This window comes from Anthonomus grandis, chromosome 11, assembly GCF_022605725.1.
Source record: "Anthonomus grandis grandis chromosome 11, icAntGran1.3, whole genome shotgun sequence".
NCBI classification, from domain to species: Eukaryota; Metazoa; Arthropoda; class Insecta; order Coleoptera; family Curculionidae; genus Anthonomus; species Anthonomus grandis.
This window is the reverse complement of record NC_065556.1, coordinates 20,236,595-20,260,647: the sequence shown is the minus strand read 5'-3', so window position 1 is coordinate 20,260,647 and position 24,053 is coordinate 20,236,595. Positions and strand designations below refer to the sequence as shown.

At 32.2% G+C, this 24,053-nt stretch overlaps 1 protein-coding gene and 1 long non-coding RNA gene across 5 annotated transcripts in view; one reads left to right on the top strand and one right to left on the bottom strand.

Annotated features, from left to right (window-relative positions):
* Positions 1 to 24,053, top strand: part of LOC126742423 (polypyrimidine tract-binding protein 2) — a 556,294-nt gene that overhangs the window by 454,693 nt on the left and 77,548 nt on the right. For all 4 annotated transcript variants that reach the window (XM_050449074.1, XM_050449077.1, XM_050449076.1 and 1 more), the window contains one exon: positions 10,294 to 10,389. In XM_050449074.1, the coding sequence (XP_050305031.1) occupies positions 10,294 to 10,389 (96 nt within the window). The remainder of the gene's footprint in view (positions 1 to 10,293; positions 10,390 to 24,053) is intronic.
* The window catches only part of LOC126742426 (uncharacterized), a 98,518-nt gene continuing 74,782 nt past the window's right edge, over positions 318 to 24,053 (bottom strand). Inside the window, exons 2-4 of the long non-coding RNA XR_007662563.1 lie at positions 1,452 to 1,613; positions 924 to 1,156; positions 318 to 874 (exon numbers count right to left, since the gene is read on the bottom strand). This is a non-coding gene — a long non-coding RNA (uncharacterized LOC126742426). The remainder of the gene's footprint in view (positions 875 to 923; positions 1,157 to 1,451; positions 1,614 to 24,053) is intronic.

Below are 24,053 nucleotides of genomic sequence, written 5' to 3'. Positions count from 1 at the left end.
AATTATGTAGTTTATAAATATTTTCCCTATAAATGAAAAAGAAAACGCTGCAACTGAATTAGTCTAACAAATTTTAAGAATAATTTTTTTTCCAAAGATATTAGGCTCTATTAAAATTAGGCATGTTTTCGTTCTTCCGAAATTCGAGAATTCAAAAGAAAAAGTATAGGAATCACTAATTATTATCCGTTGATTTTTTACTATAATTTTGGTTGCAGGTAATAAAACGTCAATCGTGTCCATTTAAATTATGCCTGTTTACCAAGATTTTATTTATTTTTTAAAATGTAAGCAGATAAATAGCATTTTTTGCAATAATTATTAAAAGAGACATAATGTTCATTTAAATTATGCACGTTGGGTATGTTTCTAATTGTAAATCGTTCCAAATTAATTTAAAATTATCAAAAATAATAGAAATTATTTGCAAAATTCCTAAGAAACCCCTAGTTATCCTACCTAGAATCATGATCTAAAAAAAAGGAGCCTCTAGTTATTCTCCACTAAATTTTTACCATAATTTCAAATTTACGCAACAAGTCGCACAGTCTTCTCAGTTTTTCCTGCAACATTTTCTGCGACGCAAGTGTACTTTCCTCCGTCAGACTGTTTCACTTTGGTAATAATCAGTCTGCCATCATCGACATAGATGTCTCCTCGATCAGATATCTGTAAGAAACCTCTAATTATGTACCCCAATCCCTTTTTATGGTCCTTATCGTATGTCCTGCGGAGTTCTGCCACCATTTCTTGGCCAAAGGGAAGCTCTTTGGTTCCAAACTAGTCAACTGAAACAAGGTTCCTTCGCCCACCGGTTGTTCCGAGCCAAACATAAAAGGCGGCTCGAAAGAGGATTCGGTAAAAGGTTCTATAACTGTGACAAAGGTTACCTAGTTGTAAAACTTGGATCTCATAAGACTTACAAGCCAAAACTAGTTCGGCGGTGTAGCTCTATGGTACCTCGGTGGATTCGCTTTTGATCCCCACGCAGTTGTACCAGCCCATGTCCTCCTCGCTCACGTCGTTTATTTGCAGGGTGCCATTAAGTACCATTCTAACACGTCTGCTCTTTGGTACGAACAGTGGAAGTAGGCGGTCGTTCCCTTTTTGAGAATTTGGTCCGCGGGTATTGTTTGAATCAGTGGGTATTTTTCTCCTTTAATAAAAAAAGGAGTTTTAGAGATTCAAGGGGTGGTGAAGGGGGTTTTAGAGGTAAAAGAGCTTTTCTTCTAAGTAGTTAAAGTCGTTTTTAAAGTCATCAAAGCATTGAGACATTAAATTAAAACTTGTTAATGACAAAGTGACTTAAATAAGGTGAAAATGGCTTCAAGTTCCTGGAAGAAATGAATAATTTATTTCCGTCCAGGCAGTTGAAGCCTCCTTAATAATTCAAAGAAATAATAGTAGTAAAAGTCGTTTCTAAATTTTATGAACTTTAACACTTGAACCACCTTCGACTGCCAGAGCGAAGCCCTTGGCACTTTTCCTGCTTCCAGCTGAATTGTTCGCCTCACATTTGTACTCCATTATCCAGGGAGTCCACATGTTTTATGGTCAGTCTGCGCTTCTTTAGCCCCAGGTTCGTTGAGTTGGTGCTCAGTGAACAAGAATTTCTGTGAAACACAAAAAAATTATATTGGCCTTATTATTATTATTATTATTATTATTTTGCGTAAATATATTTCCGTGCAAACCCGCCCTAACGCTTGTCGTTTATCCCCGTTTGACAGTGGAGTCGTTACTAGGAAATAACTGTTGACGTTTGATGTAGAGAGTGCGCCATGACATCGTAATTAAATCCGAATTGCATGCATAAATCTGATATTAAACGCGCTGAACTAAACTCGGTTTGGTTAAGCAAATAAATTTTGGCAAACAATTGCGACTGTTCAGTAAAAATTGTGCGCAACTATATTGCCGTGCGAACCCGCCTTAACCCTTGTCATTTTTTTCCCTTTGACATTTTTGAAAGTCGAGTCATTACTGGCAAATGACACTGTTGACGTTTGATGTAGGAAGTGCGACATTACGTCATAATTACGTCTAAATTGTATGCATAAATCCGATATTAATCGCGCTTAACTATACTCGATTTGTGTAAACAAACAATTGCTGCTGTTTAGTAAATATGATGTTTAACTATATTTTCGTGCAACGTTTGTCATTTTTCCCCGTTTGACAAATTTGACAATTGAATCGTTACTAGTAAATGACACTGTTGACGTTTGATGTAGGAAGTGCGACATTAAGTCATAATTAAGTCTGAATTGTATGCATAAATCCGATATTAAACGCGCTTAACTATACTCGATGTGTGTAAACAAACAATTGCTGCTGTTTAGTAAATATGATGTTCAACTATATTTTCGTGCAATCGCTTGTCATTTTTCCCCGTTTGACAAATTTGACAATTGAATCGTTACTAGTAAATGACACTGTTGACGTTTGATGTAGGAAGTGCGACATTAAGTCATAATTAAGTCTGAATTGTATGCATAAATCCGATATTAAACGCGCTTAACTATACTCGATGTGTGTAAACAAACAATTGCTGTTGTTTAGTAAATATGATGTTCAACTATATTTTCGTGCAATCGCTTGTCATTTTTCCCCGTTTGACAAATTTGACAATTGAGTCGTTACTAGTAAATGACACTGTTGATGTCGCGTCCATATAAATTATGCCCTTTTACCAACATTTTATTTATCACCAGTATAATTAAAATATCAATAGAATATAAAGATTTTTTTGCAATAAATAACAAAATGGGAGTCCGGTCTATTCAAATTATGATTTATTTTAAGTATCACTGTTAATTATGATGAAATTATTTAACTGCGCATGTTTCTGCTTGTGAACAATCAATACAATATAATCAAAAATACCTAAAAATAATATAAATAATTGGCGAAAATCCATAAAAAGTACTACGAACCCATAGTTATTTTATTAACTTCCATTTATTTATTTTTTATTAAACGTTTTTTGGTTGTTTTCCGCATGAAAATAGTTTTAATTTTATTCTGATTTAAATGAAAATTATGCCCGTTATTAATCATCAAAAAAAGGTCGCTAGTCGAATGATCTATAATATTTTTAGATTTATTTTTTGTCATTGTTATTACGGCCAAAATTAGGATTTACTTTTAAAATGTTATACAAAATTAAAATCAAGTTCAGTTTACATAAACAGTAGGAGTATAAATCAAAATTCCGTAAATAAACCCATAGCTAATCAATTGGACAAACATTTTACATTTACATAAAAAAGACCAGTGGATTATTAAGTATGATGGCGGTGCTGAAGATGACATTACGTCTTACCCCAGCCCCTTCCCATAAAAAAAATGATCTTATATTACAAAAGTTGAATGATCCTTTACATTCACACTTTGCCTATATAATACGCACGTTTATCTCTCAAACTTTTCCCTCATAAAACAACCCTAAAGCTCAACAAAAAAAAAGAGAGAAAACTCAACAACTTAAAAGGAAAATTTTGTTTTTCTTTAGCGCGAGCGGTTACAAGTATGAGCGAAAGTTTGCGAAACTCCCCGAAAAGAAAGTGTGTTAACTTAAAAGTTGGAGGGATCCAAAAGCTGTTGCTTCTCTCTATATACCGAAAACCGGTAGAGCGAAGGTATTTTGAATAATACGAAGCAAATGGGCCTATTCATACGCTAATGTAACGTCTGTTACGGCTGAAAGGACCGCCAAAGTTGCCGGGGGGTTGGTTCTACCCCTCAACCCTCGCTTCCCGTTTGTTGTCTTCTTATTTTTCCGCGGAAAAATCGGAAGATTTATTTTCCTTTGTGTGTCTATTATTTTTTGTGGCTTTTCAAAACGAGTTTTGATAAAAGGGAAAGTTTATATTGAGATGCTGCTTATCGGTGTTAAGTTTTATTAAGTTTAGTAGCAAAATTCGTCTATTAAAGAGGATCATCATTCTTATAATTAGATTAATTATGTTCAAATCTGAATGGGTGATCTGATAAAAAAATAGTTTAAAATTAGTACCATATCGATGGGTTTATTATATTTTTTAAGAAACTTTTTTAGACTCTGGGAAAACCATTGATGGTGCTTAAAATCTAATTTGACCATTAGGCTCATTTTATCAGCATGTTCGACTAATGAAGGACATATTTGTATTATTTTAAATGACGTCCTGCATCGCCAAGATGGCATTTAGCATCTCTTTCCTGGCTTCTGCAATCTGCGTCTCAGTTGGTCTTTCTGGAATGCTTGTACTTTGGTCCTAAATGACATTAAAACCAGTCAACACTCCCTAGTGTAAATATTGAGCAGTTTTCCAGGTGTTGGTCCAGAATGTCTAAGATTAGACTGAGAAGATCCTTGAAGTTTCAAGACTTGCAAATTTAGGAGTGGTCTTCCATAAACGGTTTTCTGGAATGGACTAACACATTGGTCTTAAAATTTATTATGAAGAGTCAACGCTGCCTAGTATAAATAATAAACAATTTTCCAAAAATGTTGTTCCTGAGTGTTTAATATTAGAGTGAAAGAGCTTTTGAGTTTTTATTGAAATGTTTATATTCAAGATTTCTCTACCATTTAACCTATTTTAAATTCTCATAAGTTTCCTCTATCTAAGCGGGCATCCAAGCATCACTTCTTTGGCGTCCAGAGTATTTGTTAAAGCTTATGTCTCAATTGGTCTCTCTGGAAATCATGTACTTTGGTCCTTAAGCAAAGTCTTAGTAGTCAACCCGCTCTAGTGTAAATATTAAACAATTTTCCAGAAATTGTTCCAGAGTTCCTTAAATTCATAACTATGTTTATTTGACGGCTTGCACCAAAGAATCCGTGATGATTTTTTTAATTTATTTTTTTTTATTCATTCTTTATTTAAGTATTCTTCTATACATAAATCGGGATCTCTTAAAGTTGAAAAAAAAATCGCTTAACCTAAACAAAGAGTTTCCTAAGCAATGCATATAGGCATTACTATCGTAGACAATTTTTTCCATGATAGTGCTAAATGCAGATGATGCAGATTCAAAAATAATTTTATTAGTACCAGAATTTCGTATTTCTATAGGTAAATATTTAAAAGTAGTAAACGCTTTTGATACTGGAGTCTAAAATTAGGCTGAGAGAGCTCTTGATTTAAATTAGAATTTTTGTGTCCTACAGCTACAATAATTTCTTCCTATCTAATCTTCCTTAAATTCTCAAAAGCTTCCTCTATCTCCAAGAAGGCGTTAAGAATCCCTTTCTGGGCTTCGAGAGTATTTACTAAAGCCTGTGTTGCACTTGGTCTTCCTGGAATGCATACACGTTGGTCTTAAATTACAATATGAGCAGTCAAGGCTCCCTAGTAAAAGATATTGAGCAGGTTTCCAGATTTTGGTCCAGAGTGTCTCAGGTTAAACTGAGAAAACTCTTGCTTTTTATTAAAATATCCAAGTCTTAAAGTTCTAGGGATTTTTGGGCAGCTTATATTTACTTATTTCCTACTTTATTACTATTTCATTATAGATTTTAGGTGGCTTTTAAGTGTTTATTCCTCCGTGCGTGCGTTTTTTTTATTATTAAAACATACTCTTGCAAAGTTTTCTGGCTACTATGCGAAGCTCTTCTTAAAGAGATCGGCAATTTATCTAGAATTAGCATAGCTTTAATTTTAATGAAAGAATAACAGGAAAAACGTTTGGCTCAATTACCTGTAAAAAATTGATAATTTCTTCTATGCATTTGACGTCTTTAAAGAGCAAGAAGGAGAAGAAGAAGAAGAGAAAAACCATTCAACTGCCTGTAAAAAGTCAACAACTAAAAGTGAATGTGTGTATAGTTCCTTTAAGTAACATACAAAAATGTTTCTGTCTCGTTTTATATTATTTATAATGCATAAATGACCTTTTGATTCAATCGTATATATTGGTGACCCCTCAGTCGTGAGTTTTATTGGCTCTTAAAATCACTCAAATACAAATGAATTTTATTGTACTGAAATAGGGAAAATTGTAGTTGATTTTAAATGACTGTTCCTAAGTGCATATTCTTCTGTTCATCTTTTTTAATATTCAAATACACTATCACTGCTCTCACAAACTCTTCTGGGTACTCCTTGAAGAAATTTTTAATTTATCTACGCTTAGCATAGCTTTAAATGACGCTAAGTCCTAAAAAGCCTTCCTGTATCTACAAGAAAGCAGTTATCATCTCTTTCCTGACTTCCAGGGTATTTATTGAAGCCAGTGTGTCAGATGGTCTTCCTGGAATGCTTGAAAGTTGGTTTTAAAAGATAAAATGAGCAGTCAACACTTTCTAGTATAAATATTGAGCAGTTTTCTAGATGTTGGTCCAGAGTGTCTCAGATTAAACTGAGAAAACTCTTGCTTTTTATTAAAATGTCCAAATTCTAGGGATCTTTGAGCCGCTCGTCTTTACTTATTTGCTAGTAGTTTATTATAGAATTTAGGTGGCTCTCCTTAAGTGTTTATTCGTCTATGCGTCTCTTTTTATTATTATTAAAACACACTCGCCTCTCTTGCAAAGTTTTCTGGCTACTATGCGAAGCTCTTCTTAAAGAGATCGGCAATTTAACTAAGATCAGCATAGCTTTAATTTTAATGAAAAAATAAGAGGAAAAACGTTTGGCTCAATTACCTGTAAAAAATCGATAATTTCTTCTAGGCATTTGACGTCTTTAATGAGCAAGAAGAAGAGAAAAATCGTTTAACTCAACTGCCTGTAAAAAGTCGTCCTTTTGATTCAATCGTATATATTGGTGGCGCCCTAAATATAACTCATGTCCAATAAAAATCAGTTATGAGTTTTATTACCTCTTAAAATCACTCAGTTGCAAATGAGTTTTATTATACTGAAATAGGGAAAATTATAGGATTTTTATTGCTTCTAAATAATTCATTATAGATTTTAGATGGCTGTTCTTAACTGCTTATTCCTCTGTCAATTTTTTTATTATTAAAACACACTTTTTTCACAAAGTCTTCTAGGTCCTATCAGCTCTCCTTGAAGAGATCCTCAATTTATCCAAGCTTAACATAGCTTTAAATGACAGTCCTAAGAGGTTCCCTGTATCTCTAAGAAAGCATTTATCATCTGTCCTGACTCCCAGAGTATTTATTAAAAGCAGTGTCTCAGATGCTCTTTTTAGAATGTTTGCAACTTGGTTTTGAAACACAGGATGAGCAGTCAACACTCTCTACTAAACATATTGAGCAGTTTTTCAGGTATTAATTCAGAGTATCTAATATTACACCGAGAAGGCTCTTAAATTTTATTTGAAATTGCAAGTCTTGTGAAAATGCTTTGTCATATCTACAAATAGTTTATTAGAAAATTTAAGTGACTGCTCTTAAATTATTTCCTCTCTGTCAATTTCTCTTATATTGTTCTTAAACTTTCCCTGTGAAAAAGAAGATTTCAAGCATACTGACAATAACCAAAAACTATAAAGATTAGCCTTACGTGAACCCTAATCGTTATATTAAATTTCATAAAATTTTAAGAATCGCTGCGACCTGTGTCCCTGTGTGAATCCCCTTGATATAAATCGAACAAAAAAAATTTGTTGATTTCTAAGGTGTCCTTGTCTTACTTAAAAAAAAATAAATGAACATTTGTAAATAACCAAGTTGTAGCCTCATATTTCGAGATTGGAAAAAGGTAATCATCGTTTCTCTATCCTAAATAGAACCAAAGTTACAAGCACTTTTGTCCGACAGGTTCCGATGTATCCCCACCCACAAAACGTATATCCCGATGGGACTTTAGTCTTTAGGATAAGATTCATCATTAAACTCAAGGTTCCCATAAATATGTGCTTAATTTTCTCATAGTTATGAAAGCATTATTTAGAAAACCCGTAAATTTGCCTTCGAAAACAACTTACAAGGTATAAGAATAAATCAGTTGCCTTACATCTAACGAATACTAACAACCTTTATTAACTAGTGTATTTAAGTAGATCATTTGAGTAAACTGAAGTACGAATTCAAAGATTTGCTTCTCCTCCTATACACTACTGGAATTGGTTGAACCATAAGAACCTCCTCTTTGCAACTTTCTTAGTGACCTCCAATTAAATCAGCTTTAGAAGATGTACTTCAGTTTAAGACAGACCCGACTAACAGTGTTGATCTTCTTTCTCCAACACAAAGGTTCTGGAATTGTTAAGAAGTTGGTCATAATTTCAGGGAAGCCTCGTCGGAAATTTTGTTTTAAATGGAAATTATATCCAAAAATTGTTCAACAAACTTCGAAATCGTCAGGGTCTTTTTCAGTTAATTCTAATATACATGCTAATTAAAATGAACTCCTTGCCATCCCCTTGTCACACACCAAATGACTTTTGGGCACTAATCAGTAAATTACCAGAAGAAGTTTTCAATAAATCAACATCAACGTGTGAGATATTCAGCAAATCGGTGAATAACCAGGACCAAAGAATGAACTGGGGATGTTTACTAATATAGTAATCATGACAAGTTCTGTTAATGAATCTTTCAATGAAAAAATGTTAAAATGAACAATGACCTTAGAACACTCAAAAAAAATTCAGTAATCCCAGTTATTCTACTAATTTCAGTAAATATCTTGAATCAAAGAATGATCAACAGCAGCAAATAAGCAGAAAAGCAAAAAACTAAGGCCAAGGAATGGTGACCATAATAAACTATAAACATAAATGATGGTGTGAATTTTGTAAAGAAGAAATTTGAAAATTAGAACAAGTCATAAGGCAGTTATCAGGAACAAACTAGGAGACAGGTTTGTTGGGCTTTGTGTCTTGACTGGTCACTTGACTGATCAATTTGTGTCACCATCTAGAAATAAACATTTGCAGACTAGATCAAATTGATATCCTCACTTTATCCAGACTTAGCTTAATGATTATTTACTTAGCCGTTTGTCAAGATGATATTTTGCAAGAGGACATCAGCTTTTGCATGCGGTGTTGCCATTTTAAATTTTTTAGGAGCGGTTTTAAGAATAATATTTTTTTTGCTTTGAAGATATTATGAAAATTTCCTTTTTTTTTGAAAATGCGTGAAAACTTTACAACAAAGAATCAATGAATATGTTTGTAAACAAAATACTCCCCTTGCCCCTGTCCATATGATAAACTCAAACAAAATTATTGATTACTAATTCTAGCCTTTCAATGTTCTAAAATTACCTCTTTCTAGGTTTCGAAAGTATTTTCTGAAGCCTGTGTCTTAACTGGCCTCCTTGGAATGATTAAACGTTGGTCTTAAATCACATGATGAGTAATCAACACTTCCTATTCCATTTCCTGAGTTTTCCAGGTATTGATCTGAAGTGCCTAAGATTAAACTGAGAGGACTCTTAAATTCTATTACAATTTCCAAGTCATGCAGTTCAAGGGAGTCTTTACACTCTAATCTTTACTTATCTGAAAATAGTTCATTATCGACTTTCAGTGTTAAGTACTTCCATTTCTACCCTATCATTAAAACGCACTGGCACCTCTCTCATTTAGTTAGTCTTCCTGGAATGCTTAGACGTTAGTTTTAAAATAAAAGCTGGTCATCTAGCTGTCTGTAGTATCAATATTAAGCATTTTTTCCAGATTTTGATCGAGAAAACTTGTTAAATTTTCCCAGATTTAAATGCCAATTTTCCATTGCGTCTACTTCACTGGCTTCAGGCCCTACAAGTAGGCTATATATCACCGACAAAAAGAAGTTAAATTTACACCAGGTTCGCGGAATAGCATAAGGAATACGGCGCATTACTCTTTCCAGGATCGTTCTCAATATGCGCCTCCGGCATGGAAGCTAAAAGCCTTTTGACTATATCTAAGTAAATAAAAGTGTGCTTTGGATGCAGGAATAGCGAAAGGGATCGCCGACGAGCTTTCAAAGCGAATGTATATTTTTGAACGGTTGACGCCCGACGAACGTGGAGCCGAATGTTCGGAAAATTGCTTTCGGAGGTGGTGCAATTTGCCTGTTTGCCCCACATTGTTTAGGTGCCTATAAAAAATACTATGCTGCTTTAATTATGTATTTATTAAGGGAAATATCTTACAACCCTTTTTTTTTCAAATGGATTTCCTATTGGAAATGTCATTATGTTGTAACCGTCATTAGCGTCAAAAGAAGAAAACAATCACAAAGTCCCCATCATTAAACGAAATCGATAGCTAAAGGTATTTTCTTGTCTGCGGTGTTTGATACTAAATTGGTGATTTATTACCTACGAAACCCAATATTATTGCTGCATTAATGAATTCTTAATGGCAAAAAAAAGGAATATAAATTTTGTTTGTTTTTCAGAGAGGAAGCGACGAGCTGCTTTCACAGTCAAACGTATCCGTTATGGCTCCATCAGCTCCACACGCTGACAACAATAACCAAGAAAACGCCAAAAAGGTAAGAGGTTTGAATATCGTATGAAATCATTAGCTTTTTTTTGGATCCTCACTCTGCTGGTCCTTTAGGAATATTAGGGAACATTATTTCCGTACTTTCCAAATCATTCATTTTAATTCAATTCAAAAAGTACTTTATTGCCAATAGGGGTGACTAGTAGAATTTATCTACGTTATAATATGCTCGCCTTAAATCAGTCTTTTAAGTAAGTAACGAAGTCTTTAAAGAATTAACAGTTCTAAGTTTTAAAGTGCCATTTTCCATCCCTCATAATTCAAGGGTCTTTTTATTAGGATAGTTATTGGTATTGGTTTGGGGGCAAGTTGAGAGCCTAGCGAGTCACTCATTGACGAGTTGGACCTTGAAGCTTCTCTCGATTTTTAAAGACAAAAGATGAGGTTTTTTAAAATATAAATAGATATGAGAGTTAATATCCTTTCATCAAATTCTTCATTAATGGCCTTAAGTGCAATACATCCCAAAGTGTTCTGCTTAAGGTCAGGTGCAGCTCACCTTCTATTAATGCATATCTATGCATCAACATTATTAGAAACTCTTGTTTTAAAAATAAAGTCTTTTGTTAAAAAAAAAGACTTTACTGTGTGCCATTTTTATGGAAATTGCTCACATAGATTCACCAACTCTTCTTTAAGGGAGGTTTGTCTATAAAAAAAACTAATCATACTATTCATTGCCCATATGAGACTCTTCAAGTAATGTATAGTCATCCTGAACTTGTTAATGTACTACACAGTCTTTAGATTCAGAAACAGTCTTAATAAATGTTAGATTTTTCTGTTTAAAAGTGTTGGTTAACGTTACAAGATTTAGTACAATATCACATAGTTTTCATCAATTCAACTTAGTTTTTCCTGTTACTTTCAACAAAGTAAATCGCATTTTGTGAATTTTCCATGAAATATTTTAAGTTGGAATTACGTTTAGAAATTACTAAAAAGCTAGTATCATAATCCAAGCTATTATATGAATCAAAGTAAGGAACAGACAAGACAACAACTTTTACATTTTCCATACCTTTTTTACTTCTAATAGATGAAGGGGGAATATAGGGGCTAAAAAGAGACCTATCATGGTCATCTGATAAAAAAAGGATATTTTCATCCCTGTGTACCATTTCAGGTACAAAATTGTAACTGTGTCATTTTTGACTCTACAAAAAACACTATAATCAAAGGTTGCTTTAGGAATAGCTTTGCTAATTGTTTCCATGTCGGCCAGAAATCTATTGTTCTCAGATTCCAAAACTCCAGTTTAATTGCATACAAGTTTATGGTATTACTAGATTCTTGGTTCCTGTCTAGGTTATTTAGTAGTGTCACTGGTTGCCTATATGAAGCGGTGATTAGGTAGGTAACTTTCAGAACGTGTAATTAACAGCTAACAAGAGATCTAATATGGCCGTTTCATAAAAAAAGAATACATTTTACGTACAAAATTGCAACGAAATTTGCGTGATCGATGACTCTATTAAAATCACTGTCATTAGAGGTTGCTTTAGGAATTGCTTTGCTAAATGTCTCTAATTCGACCAGAGGTCTATTATTGTTCTCCTATTCCAAAACTCCAGTTTAATTGCATACAAGTTTATTGTATTACTAGATTCTTGGTTCCTGTCTAGGTTATTTAGTAGTGTCACTGGTTGCCTATATATAAAAAAGATCTACCATAGTCTTCTGATTAAAAAAAAGATATTTCCATTCTTTTGTGCTATTTTACGTACAAAATTGCAACCCAAATTTGCGTAATTTTTAACTCTACTAAAATCACTGTAACCAGAGGTTGCTTTAGGAATAGCTTTGCTAATTATCTCTAATTCGGCCAGAAATCTATTGTTGTCACATTCCAGTACTCTAAACGAGGATACCATATCGCAACATTATTTTTGCAATTCTAAAAAATTAATCTCTCAACGCTTAGTAAGAGGTCTGTTCAGTTAGATTTAAAGAAACCTGTTCATTAATTTATTCTGTAAGATCTGTCACAAGCTTTTGTGCTTCTCCATTTTAATTCCATATAATTTTATCGTAATACTAGAAAACTGTTGCCTAGAATAGTCACTAATTAATGACCGCTACCTTTTCCGTAATGCTTCTTCAGTTTTTCAGAGGCTTTTTGAAATATTTGTTAATGACAAGTCAATGTTAGTAGTCAATAGCATCTCTGGTGGCCTATATAAATTTGTGAATAGGTAGGCAATTTGCAAAACGCTTAATTAATGACAATAATGACAAACACAAAAGTATAGAGATATAAGCATAAGGTGGTTGCATACAAACTGACAAAAATTCTTCTGACAAATCTGCTAGCGTCCTCTTGCTTGGCAGGGGAAACTGTTGTCACTAACTTGACAGTTTGATGTGTCTAATTGAACCAATCAAAATTGTAGAAAGGCGTGGCCAAATTAAAGCGGCAAAATCAAATTTCATTTAATAAGAAATCTCATTTTATTATTTAACTGCAACATGTGAAGCAAACGCCTAATTAAAAAGGTTACCGACAGAAAATAGGGACTTTTTAATTATGTGTTCATCAGGTTAAAATAAGACTCTTCAGTTTAATTTTACATATCTAAACGAGTTATTATACTGCAATAATCTGTTAACAATAGTGCACTTCGAATCATCGATTTCAAAATAAAACTAAAACAGTATTTTTCTTTAATACGTTTATTATTTACCTTTCTTGAAAAATAATTACTTTAACCTAAAAATATTTTGTTAGCACTGAACTACCCCAACCCAAACAGACTAGAAAAGGTTGTAAAGTTTTTTTGGTGCTATTATCTTATCGTACATCTAAAGACAACATTTTCCTTAAATGTATTAAGGCACTTTAAACAAGAGCATTTCTAGTATTTTTTAGTAAATATGGTAGTAATGCACTGTTCATTTACAATAAAATGATATGGAGTAGATTAGCTCTCAATATACCCTAAGTCAATGTCAATTCTGTTAGAGCTGCTCTGTTGGGGCCAGTTTGGTCACGAATGTTTGCATAAACCTTTCGACCAATTGCCTGTAGATCTCTAATAGAGTTAACAATTAATATTTTTCAGCCTCCGATTTGATTGTATGCTAAGCGAAAAAATAGGATGCTGGCCTTTGATAAGATTTTTGTAGACTTAATTTGCTTGCGTGTTCTTAAACTCTCAAATCAAAAAATTCTCTGTCTGGACTTTTCATTTAAAAAAAAACCAAACGTAAGGTTATGTCATCAAACATCAGAGCACGACTGTAATCATTTAAAAACTGTGAACTAATGAATTCTTTCTACTTAATTGAAATCTACCATCAAGGTAAAGAGACTTTAAAGAGGCAACTTCAGCCCTCTCATTTTTTAGAAGTGATTTAAGTTTTAAAAGTTTTTGATTTGTGAACATTATACAAATATTACTACTTAACTTTACAAAGTAACGTAACTTAGTAACGTTCTTTTTAACGTTACTTAGTAACTTTAAAAAGAACAGCCTTAGCTAGAATACCTTTTTTTCTCTAGGAAAAAAGAATACTTATCAGAAGGGTAGATGATTTATTTAAAAAAATGGAGTTTCCAGATTGTATTGAATGAGGTACTATTTGGGGTTAAACAGACTAAATATTTTCCAAAGAGGAGGATAATAAAGTGAAGTCTGGTGTTTACAATCACCAGAATCTCAGCAGTTTTAGCTCCATAACCTGCAGATGTTTTCCTTGCAGCAACAGAGGTGTCAAGTCTTAACTTTGACAGATTTATTGGAAAATAGTTTCAATTTTTAAGAGGGAATAATTGTGTTCAGTTAGAAGGTGTTGTCAAATTGTGATCAGGGTATAGCATCATGCCTAAGCCTATGAGGATTATCAGCATTATTAAAATGTGTTGGCGAAAAGTGATTAGGACAAATTCTATAGCTCCCAGTCTTATTAAAATTTACATTGCATATATACTCCATGTTTTTCTTGTAATAGGGTCTGAAGAAAATTAATATGTTTATCAGAACCCTTTAAAATATACATACTCTTACATGATAGATATTTACAGAAAAATTTTAGTCTATTTTTTGATTGTGGAAATGAGAGGCTAGAGTGAAACTTTTTGATTGAAACATATTAAATTTGATTTTATCAAAAAATTAAAATTGTCTATACAAAGAGGTAACAGTAATCAATAAAATCTCATTTACTTACCGAAAATCTGGAACTGCTGCCAATCAATTCAAACATTACTTCTAATACTAACCATAAAACAAACCCAACCCACGCTTACCACATACAAACTCAAGTAATATGACAGTTAATGTTAAAAACGTTATTTCTGTCAACTCCCTGTCAATTTTGCCAAGTAAGATGGCCGACATACCATTCCAAACCCCACCATACAAGCTTCATGTAACACAACCGATCACATCGTAAATATGTAGAATGACTGGTTACCTATATAAAATTAAATTCTATGGTTCACTTTCAAAAGGCGTTATTAAGTGACAAGCCGATCACATCGTGAATATGGAAAATTATGGTCAGCAGCAAACTGTTAACTCGATTTCCCGTTTAAGTCGTTTGGACAGGTATGGCCGCGCCCCGATGTTCATTTACTTGCACAAATATACATAAACCTAATTGTTTCCTTTGGCAAATGCATAGTAATGGGGTGGCATCCCCTCGGGGGCGGCTTCACGCAACAAAATAGGTCGGTAATTTGCGTCAACGCAACGTCATTGTTTACCCGAGGAGGATTGGAATCTTATTACCGTAGGGGGTTGGCTTATTACAATAAAACTAAACCAAAATGAATTTTCCAGACATAACCGTGGCGGCGGCATTTATTTCTAGGACAACAACAATGAGAGAAAAGCGAGCGCGGAAAATGAAAAAGGACCGGGTGTATATTCGTCTCTTATATTGCATTCTATTGTTACTAATGACGTGTCTCTTTTATTAGCAGGAATATAATGACGGCACCATTATGTTTCGTGTTGCCTGGATATTTGATTTTCGGTCTGGTAAAAGTTGTCAGACGGATTTATAAAGCGCTTTGTCTGTACGTGTGGGGCGTCGTTAGGACCACGACGTCATAATGCTTTCGGTCACGGACTATCGTCATTTGGTTTGTTATTGAATATCCATTGATGAGGTTCTAACCTGTGAGAAATATTTACCAACGCATTGACATGATAACGACGACCATGATGACGATAATGGTGATGTTGATAGTGTCATTAACTAACTAAATATTGAAAGGAAGACCCCGGCACTGCAGGAAGATCAGCAACCAGAGTCCAGAAACTCAAGAGATATATTTGTTTTTATTAATAACTGGAGAAATAACTTAACCTCTGCTAACGCATTTTGTAATTGTTGTTTCGCTCGAAAACTATCGGACAAGAGCTGCGTTGAGATTTTTTAATTTCGCGCATTTCTATCTCCACAGTCTCTTTTAGCGCAACAAAATGTTGTTTTTCAAGCAGTGTTACTCCATTTGGGACAAAAGTTCCATGATCTTTGTCCTCTATTCCTGGAACAAAGTTCTCACAATTCCAAGAGCCAGGGATGATTAACAAAATGCCAGAAATTAAAGACACAAAAATTTCCAAAATTACAGGGTGTTTGTCCCCTGGTAGGGACTAGGATATAAAATTGCTAGGAACAAATTTTCTGATAGAGGTTTCAACTACCTAGAAAAAATAATTGTATTCTTCCAGGCAGTTGAGGCTCAGAAACAAATATGCTGCTTAAGGTTTAACTACCTGAAAGGGATGAAGGGATATCATATTTTTCTTCCAAGTAGTTAAATCTCATCATAAGATGCTTTTTTCACGCAAGGCTTCAATTGCCTGGAAATAATAATTTTATTCTCTTAGACAGTTGAGGTTCAAGAACAAATTTGTTGCTTGAGGTTTCAACTGCCTGGAAGAAATAATTATTTCTTTACATTTAGCAAATAAAACCTCAAGCAGCAAATTTGTTTTTAGATCTCAACTGCATGCAAACATACAATTATTTTTTCCAGGCAATTAAAGCTAATCGTCACATGCTTCTTGCAGTTACTGTTAAGGTTTCAGTAACTGCTTGTTTTTCTAGGCTACAATTGCCTGGAAAAAATAATTGTATGCTTTTATGCAGTTGAGATCTAAAAACAAATTTGCTGCTTTGAGGTTCAATTGCTAAATGTAAAGAAATAATTATTTCTTCCAGGCAGTTAAAGTCCAAAAACAAATTTACTGCTTAAGGTTTCAACTGTATGAAAGAAATATCATATTTCTATTCCAGGCAATTAAAGCTCATTATGAGATGCTTTCTTCATGCAATTACTGCCAAAGTTCTTTTAGGCTGCAATTGCCTGGAAAAAATAATTGTATTCTTTCAGGCAGTTGAGGTCTAAAAACAAATTTGCTGTTTCAGGTTTTAATTGCCTAAAAGAAATAAATTCATTCTTTTAGAAGCAAAATTGCTGCTTGAGATTTCAACTGCATGAAAGAAGTATCATATTTCTGTTCGAGGCAGTTAAATCTCATCATGAGATGCTTTCTTTAGGCAATAACTGACAAGGTGTCAAATTGTCTGGAAACAATCATTTTATTCTTTGAAACAGTAAGGTCCAGAAACAAATTTGCTGTTTAAGGTCTTAACTACATGTAAAAAATATCATATTTCTTTTCCAGACAGTTAAAGCTCATCATCAGATGCTGTCTCCATAACGTTACTCTCGAGAGTTCTTCTAGGCTTCAGTTGCTTGAAAACAATAACTTTATTCTTCTAGGCAGTTGAGGTCCAAAAACAGAGTTACTGCCTGGAAAAACTAAAATATAGTTTTTCTGGGCTCTTACAGTTTAGTATAAAACGTTTTTTTTAGACAGTTACCATCGAGGCTTCAATTGCCTGAAAGAAATAGATTTATTCCTCCAGGCCAGAACCAATTGGATGCCTGAGATTTTAACTGCGTTGAAAAAATATCATATTTGTGTTTCAGGCAATTAAAACTCATCATGAAATGCTTTCTTTATACAATTACTGTAAAGACTTCTTCTAGGCTTCAATTGCCTGAAAACAATTATTTAATTTTTCTAGATAGTTGAGTTTTAACAGAACTGCCTGGAAAAATTAAAATATACCTTTTCTAGGCTATTGCTGTTTAGTGTGAAATGCTGCATTCAGAAGTTACTATCAAGGCTTCAATTACCTGAAAGAGATAATTGTATTCTTCTAGGCAGTTGAGATCCAAAAACAAATTTGTTGCTTAAGGTTTCAACTGCCTGGAAGAAATATAATATTTCTTTTCCAAGCAGTTGAGATCCAAGAACAAAGTTACTGCCTGGAAAATCTAAAATATACGTTTTCTAGGCTGTTACAGCTTAGTATGAAACGCTTTTTTCAGACAGTTACTATTAAGGCTTTAATTGCTTAAAAAAAATAATTTTATTTTTTTGCAGGCAGAATTTCCGAAACAAATTTGCTGCTTAATGTTTTAATTGTCTGGAAAAACGTATCATATATCTTTCAGACAGTTAAAGCTTATCATGAGATGCTTTCTCCATACCGTTACTCTTGAGGGTTCTTCTAGACTTTTTGCCTTTTTTTGAAATTGCCTGAAAACGATAATTTTATGCTTCTAGGCAGTTAAGATACGAAAACAGAGTTACTGACTGAAAAAACTTAAATATACATTTTCTAGGCTATTGCAGTTTAGTCTGAAATGCTTTCTTCAGACAGTTACTGTCAAGGATTCAATTGCCTAAAAGAATAAATTTTATTTTTACAGGCAGTTGAATTTCAGAAACAAATTAGACTTTCAGAAACAACAGAGCTACTGCCTAAAAAAACTAAAATATTTATTTTCTAGGCTGCTGCAATTATGGATACAATTGCTTGAAAGAAATAAGTTTATTTTTAGAGGCACTTGAATTTCAGAAACAAATTGGAATTTCAGAAACAACAGAGTTACTGCCTGAAAAAACTAAAATATTAATTTTCTAGGCTGCTGAAGTTAAGGATACAATTGCCTGAAAGAAATAATTTTATTTTTACAGGCAGATGAATTTCGAAAGCAAATTTGCTGCTTAATGTTGAAGAAGTAGTCCATAATGTTTAATGTTTCAACTGCCTTTTTATTACTCTTCCAGATAGTTAAAGCTCATCATGAGATGCTTTTTCCATACCGTTACTCTTGGGAGTTCTTCTAGGCTTTAATTGCCTGGAAACAACCATGTTATTCTTCTAGGCAGTTGAGATCCAAAAACAGAGTTACTGCCTGAAAAATCATACCTTTTTATAGAAAATATAAATTTTTTAGACTATTGCAGTTTAGTATGAAACGCTTTCTTCAGACAATTACCGTCAAGGCTTCAATTGCCTGAAAGATCAAATCAACGTTAAAAAAATGATTTTTTTAATTTTTTTTTAATAAGTGTTTTATATTCGTGGACTTTTTTATCCCTGGGCATTTGTCAATTTTAAATTCAAATTTAAATTTTCGTTTCTAAATTAATTTTGCGGACCTTAAACAGTTGAACTTTCTGTCAGTTATAAATGTACAAAAAAAACTAAAAATTTAATAAATCTTTCCAAAATATCTACTTGAAACTCAAAGGTCGAAAAATAGTTTTTAACAAAACAGAAAAACCTGCTTCTTTTTTTTTCAATCTGACGAAAGCCTTTGATACAGTTACCATATAAAAAATTATTTAGCACATCCTGGAAAACCTTTATTTGTTAATATAGTGGCAGTTTTTTTTTTAATAAAAGCTAGAGCTTGCTAAATTATTAATTGAGAAAAAAAATACGTTAGAATTAAATGTAAATTCATTTTTATGGTGAGATTTTTGGGTTCCTAGATGGGTTTTCTATAAGAAATGAGAAATATGAGTCAGAAGTGCAGTAATTATTTTTAAGTAGTATTTTTTATATGTAATGAAATGCTCTACATACTAGGAGCCTAATTTCACCTTAATCTTAATATTAAGTCAGTTCAACTATTGCGACATTATACACGGACCATCTCTGACAAAGGTAGATACAAATAGAATTGAGAAAGTACAAAAAAGTTGTTGAGATTTATTTATGGCATAAGAAAATACGATCATATGGCACATAAGCTGCATGATGCCAAATGATTAAATATACCGGCTAGACGTAAAATGCACTCATTGGTATTTTTTCACAATATTATTTTTAATAATAATCCACCACACTTAACTAATAAAATAAAATATAGAACCGATGTTCACAGCTTAAACCTAAGATTCAGGGGTCTTATATCTCCAGCACCACATAAAACATTTTTATTAAAAGTACTAAAGCCTTTAATATTTAAATAGATGTTATGACAGAGGATATTTCGTGAATTTAACTTATGATGCAGCTGATTTACATTTTAAGCATTTTCGTTATTTTATTTTATTTTTTTTAATTAGATTTTTTATCTGTAATAATAATTATAGATATTTTAATATATTTTTTTGTTTCTCTTCGTATTTTTAAAATGTGTTGCTCAAGCGATTTAATATTAATATTAGTATAGTTTTGTGTTTGATTGTATAGGATTGAACTTTTTTCAATTGCTTTCATCTCCTAATTTTTTTGCAATTTATATATTTACTTCCTTGAACTAATTTACATTAATTCTTAGATTGCTAATCATACATAATAAATTTAATAGATTCTACAGAGCCCATTGTGCATTAGCGTATATTTTTTATAAAATTTGTAATTAATTTATAGTATATTCGTAGATTTAGAATTGGTTTGCACCGAGAATAATGTAAATTGTAATAAACTAAGAAGTATATTAACTCAAATTAATTTACCGGTATACATTTTTTTTACATGTAAATTTATAGTCTTTTAGCACATATAATAGACTCGGATAAAAAAACATTCTTCTAAATACAGTATATTCATTCTAGTGGGAATTCTACTTAGATTCATTGAAAAACTTTTACATGTTAAGTCTAAAAATAATTTTACAGTGTAAAGTAAATATTTAGCGATCGAATTTTAAATTTTAATGACAAAAGTTAAAATTTACAGTTACAGTTATGATTTTTTTACTAAAAAATCATAATTTTAAATAAATATTAGTCTGAAGAAATGTTTACTTATAGACTGCGCATTTGAAATATATTTTTACAGAATCCATGAACCTTTACATACTGATATTTTAAATTATTTAAATATTAAGTCTGTAATCAATTGTGAAGCATGGTGTAAAATTTTACATTTTTATATTTAACAGTACAACGTAAATTTGTATCTATAATGAATTGTGTAAGAAAATTTATTTTAATCTGCGGTTTCTGATTTAATTTTATTTTAATCGAATTAGTAATAATGTACATTTACAGGTATAACTACTTTTTTACTCCATGTATTTTAAATTTTAAAGCACACAAAATAGGCTGAACCAAATTATTTTATCATGTAAATGTACGTAAATTCTAGTGGCAATTTTAATCGTAAGCCATGGATTTTAGTTAAACCATTTTACAACACAAAGTAAATATTCAACTAAATAGTAAAAGTTACAACTTACAGTACTAATTTCACTAGAATTAATGTACATTAATTCTAGTACTTTTGCTCATAGACCATTTATAAGGACTTCTTTATTACAAAATTATTAGAAATTTACACGGTAATGTTTTAATTTATGTAAACATTTAGTAGGTATGTATTGGATTTTAAAGCATTGTAACAAATTTTATAATTTCTTTTTTAACAGAACAACGTAATGTATTCATTTTATTTTTCACGAAAAAGTAATATTGTACACTTTCTACCTAGTATATTTCTAACTTTTAAGCACAAAAAATAGGGCTACATTGATTATGTTGCAAAAATTAAACGGTATTATTATTATTATTATCTTCTAGGGCTCCTGGATCTTGTATGGATTTTTAATTTTGAGTTTCTATCATGCCCATTAAGGTACACCTAACAACTACTAAATTAGTTAATAATTATAATGTTCATGACTTTAATAGTATTTATTGCTAATTCCTAGCGCAGTACTGAGATCCGTATAGCATCAATGGTATTAACTATCAACTATCAAACACCTAATTAAATATGATTATAAATTAAGCTTTGTGGTCTTGATTCAATAACAATTAAAGCGCCCCATAAATCCCAGTTAAACACCGCATTATGTGCCCGAATTAGGGGCATTTAACCCTCATTTACGGGGCATTCAAGTCGTGCAATATACCCAAGGGTACATAGAATTTCCGTTTGCTGGGCCGAACAATGACGTCGCGTTGACAGATTCATGGGGCATTTTGTTACCTCGTTACGGTTAGATATGCCCGTTAAGGGGGGGAGCCACATGCAACTCGAATTTGTAATGGAAATCATTATGACCGTAGGTTTGCAATATTAATTTAATCGGTAATAAAAAAAGGTTGAAAGTTCATGTTTTTTTTCGAATAGCGCACATTTTAAATGCTGAGTGCAAATATCTTGTTTACGCCTAATTTGAGATTTTAAATGCTTTATCAGAATCTGATGCGGTCGATGGAAATATCTCAGACTGGCTGTTCAAATGTTAGCTTAGTTCCTAAATTACCGCGTCGTCTGATAATTTTACTTTCTGACAGCTAGAGGTTGAAATTGTTTTAAGTATTGGGCCAGCAGAAATCAAGGAAAATGCAATTAAAAAGTGCATATCTTTTCAAGTTACGATTCTTCAAGAAAAAGAATCCATTTATCCATTTCTCGCATATAACAGGTATTCATATTTTTTCAATTCTTAGCACCCTAAAAGGATATAAGCTTTTACAAAAATCCACCTCTCCTTATCCAGATGTTAAATCATTTACACTTTCTAGTGAATATAATAAATTTCTATTTTAAATAAGTCTTCAGTAACGTCTTGGATCTTGGATACTTGAATAAACAAAAAGGAAATCGACCAACATTGGTCAGATCAAATTAATGTTTGATAGGCCAAAATGGTAAAAGAGTGAGAGAAAAAAAAGAAATACCATGACAAGATAAACAGACTAGAAAGGACCTTACGTGAACTAACACTAAAAAGTAGAACATTTTTAATCTTCAATCTGTAAATTCACTTGAGGATCACACTGGTCATAACTATTTAAATATATAATTGTATACCTCCTACAGCCAATCTAGTTTAAAGAAAGTTTTCCACTATTTTGCAATTTAAAAATAAAATGCTGATTCAGGTGATTCAAATTTAAAGGAGTTGAGATTGACATAACTTGTTTTTTTCTGGAGCTTCTATTATTTACTTCTTTAAAAGTTAACTATCCTCATTTATCCTATACATTTTCAAAATCTTTATTTTTCATGTCGCTCTTCTTTTTTTTTAACTAATTTACCACTCATCTGCAGTCCGTTAATAAGAATTTTCTCAGATATATAAAAATCTCCACTCCGCAGATTCTTCTTTAAAATTCTTTTCTTCCTGTAAGGGGTCTTTTTAGGTCCATTCGAAACCATAGCCTTCAACAGTAAACTAACTTAAAGGTTCACATGAGATATTAAACTACATTATACAGAGAGATCAAGAAACAGAATCTTACATTCATAACGTTTAGGTTCCCCTACATATTTTTATGTTTAGGTTTTAATTCAAGCATTTTAGACGTAAAATATGTTGAGTTAAGACGCTTTAGCATTACTGTTCTTTAAATCACATTTTTCTTAAGTAATAATTAATATTAAAATTTGAATTTTGTGGTCGATGGCAATATCTCGAACTAGCGGTTTAAATGTTAAGTTAGTTCTTAAATTATCGCAACCTTCCGATAATGTTACCCTTTAACCACTAAAGGGTTAAATTGATTGAGTCTTGGCTCAGCACAAACGAACAAAAATGCGGTTGAAAAATGATTTATTTCCTTATTTCTCGTATATAACCAGCGTTCATATTCTTTCAATTTTCCTTTTCTTGTACCAGAAAATCTTCTTTGAAAATCAACCTCTGCTTACTATCTCCTTATCCAGATTGTAAATTTATAACAGTCCTAATTTATTACTATAAGGAAATATCTCTATTTTAAGTAATTCTTCATTAACGTCTTAGATCTTGGATAAGAAATAAGGAAATCACCATACAGCATTGAGATGAACTTGAGTTTTGGCCAACATGATAAGAGAGTGAAAAAAAAAAGCACCATCACAAGATAAACAAAGAAGGAAATACTTTACGTCATACTACCCTGGAAAGTAGAACATTTTTAATATTGGATGTAGATTCACTTGGAGTCAAAAGTAAACTCGTCCTGGATATAACTATTCAAATAAATGAGGAAGTATAGCGATACAGTTCAAAATTGTTATATACCTCATGATCTATAGCCAATCTAATTTAATGGAAATTCTGACTACTAAACTGATTCTTTTAGATTTTTGCTATTTTACAGAATTTAAGAATAAATGCTGTTGATTTCGATTCGAAAGAGTCTATTATAACTTGTTTTTTAAAAAGCTACCAGTCGTTACTCCTTTTGAGGTTGATACTTTATATGTATCCTATAGATTTCCAAAATCTCTATTCTTTATGTCGATCCTATTATTTTTAAATTAATTTTTCACTCAGCTTCACTCTTTTAATAAAAATTTCATTAGATAACGGATTTTTCTTCAAACTCTTTAATTCGTCTTGTAGGCCGTATTTTAAAATTATTTTTTGAAGAACCATACATA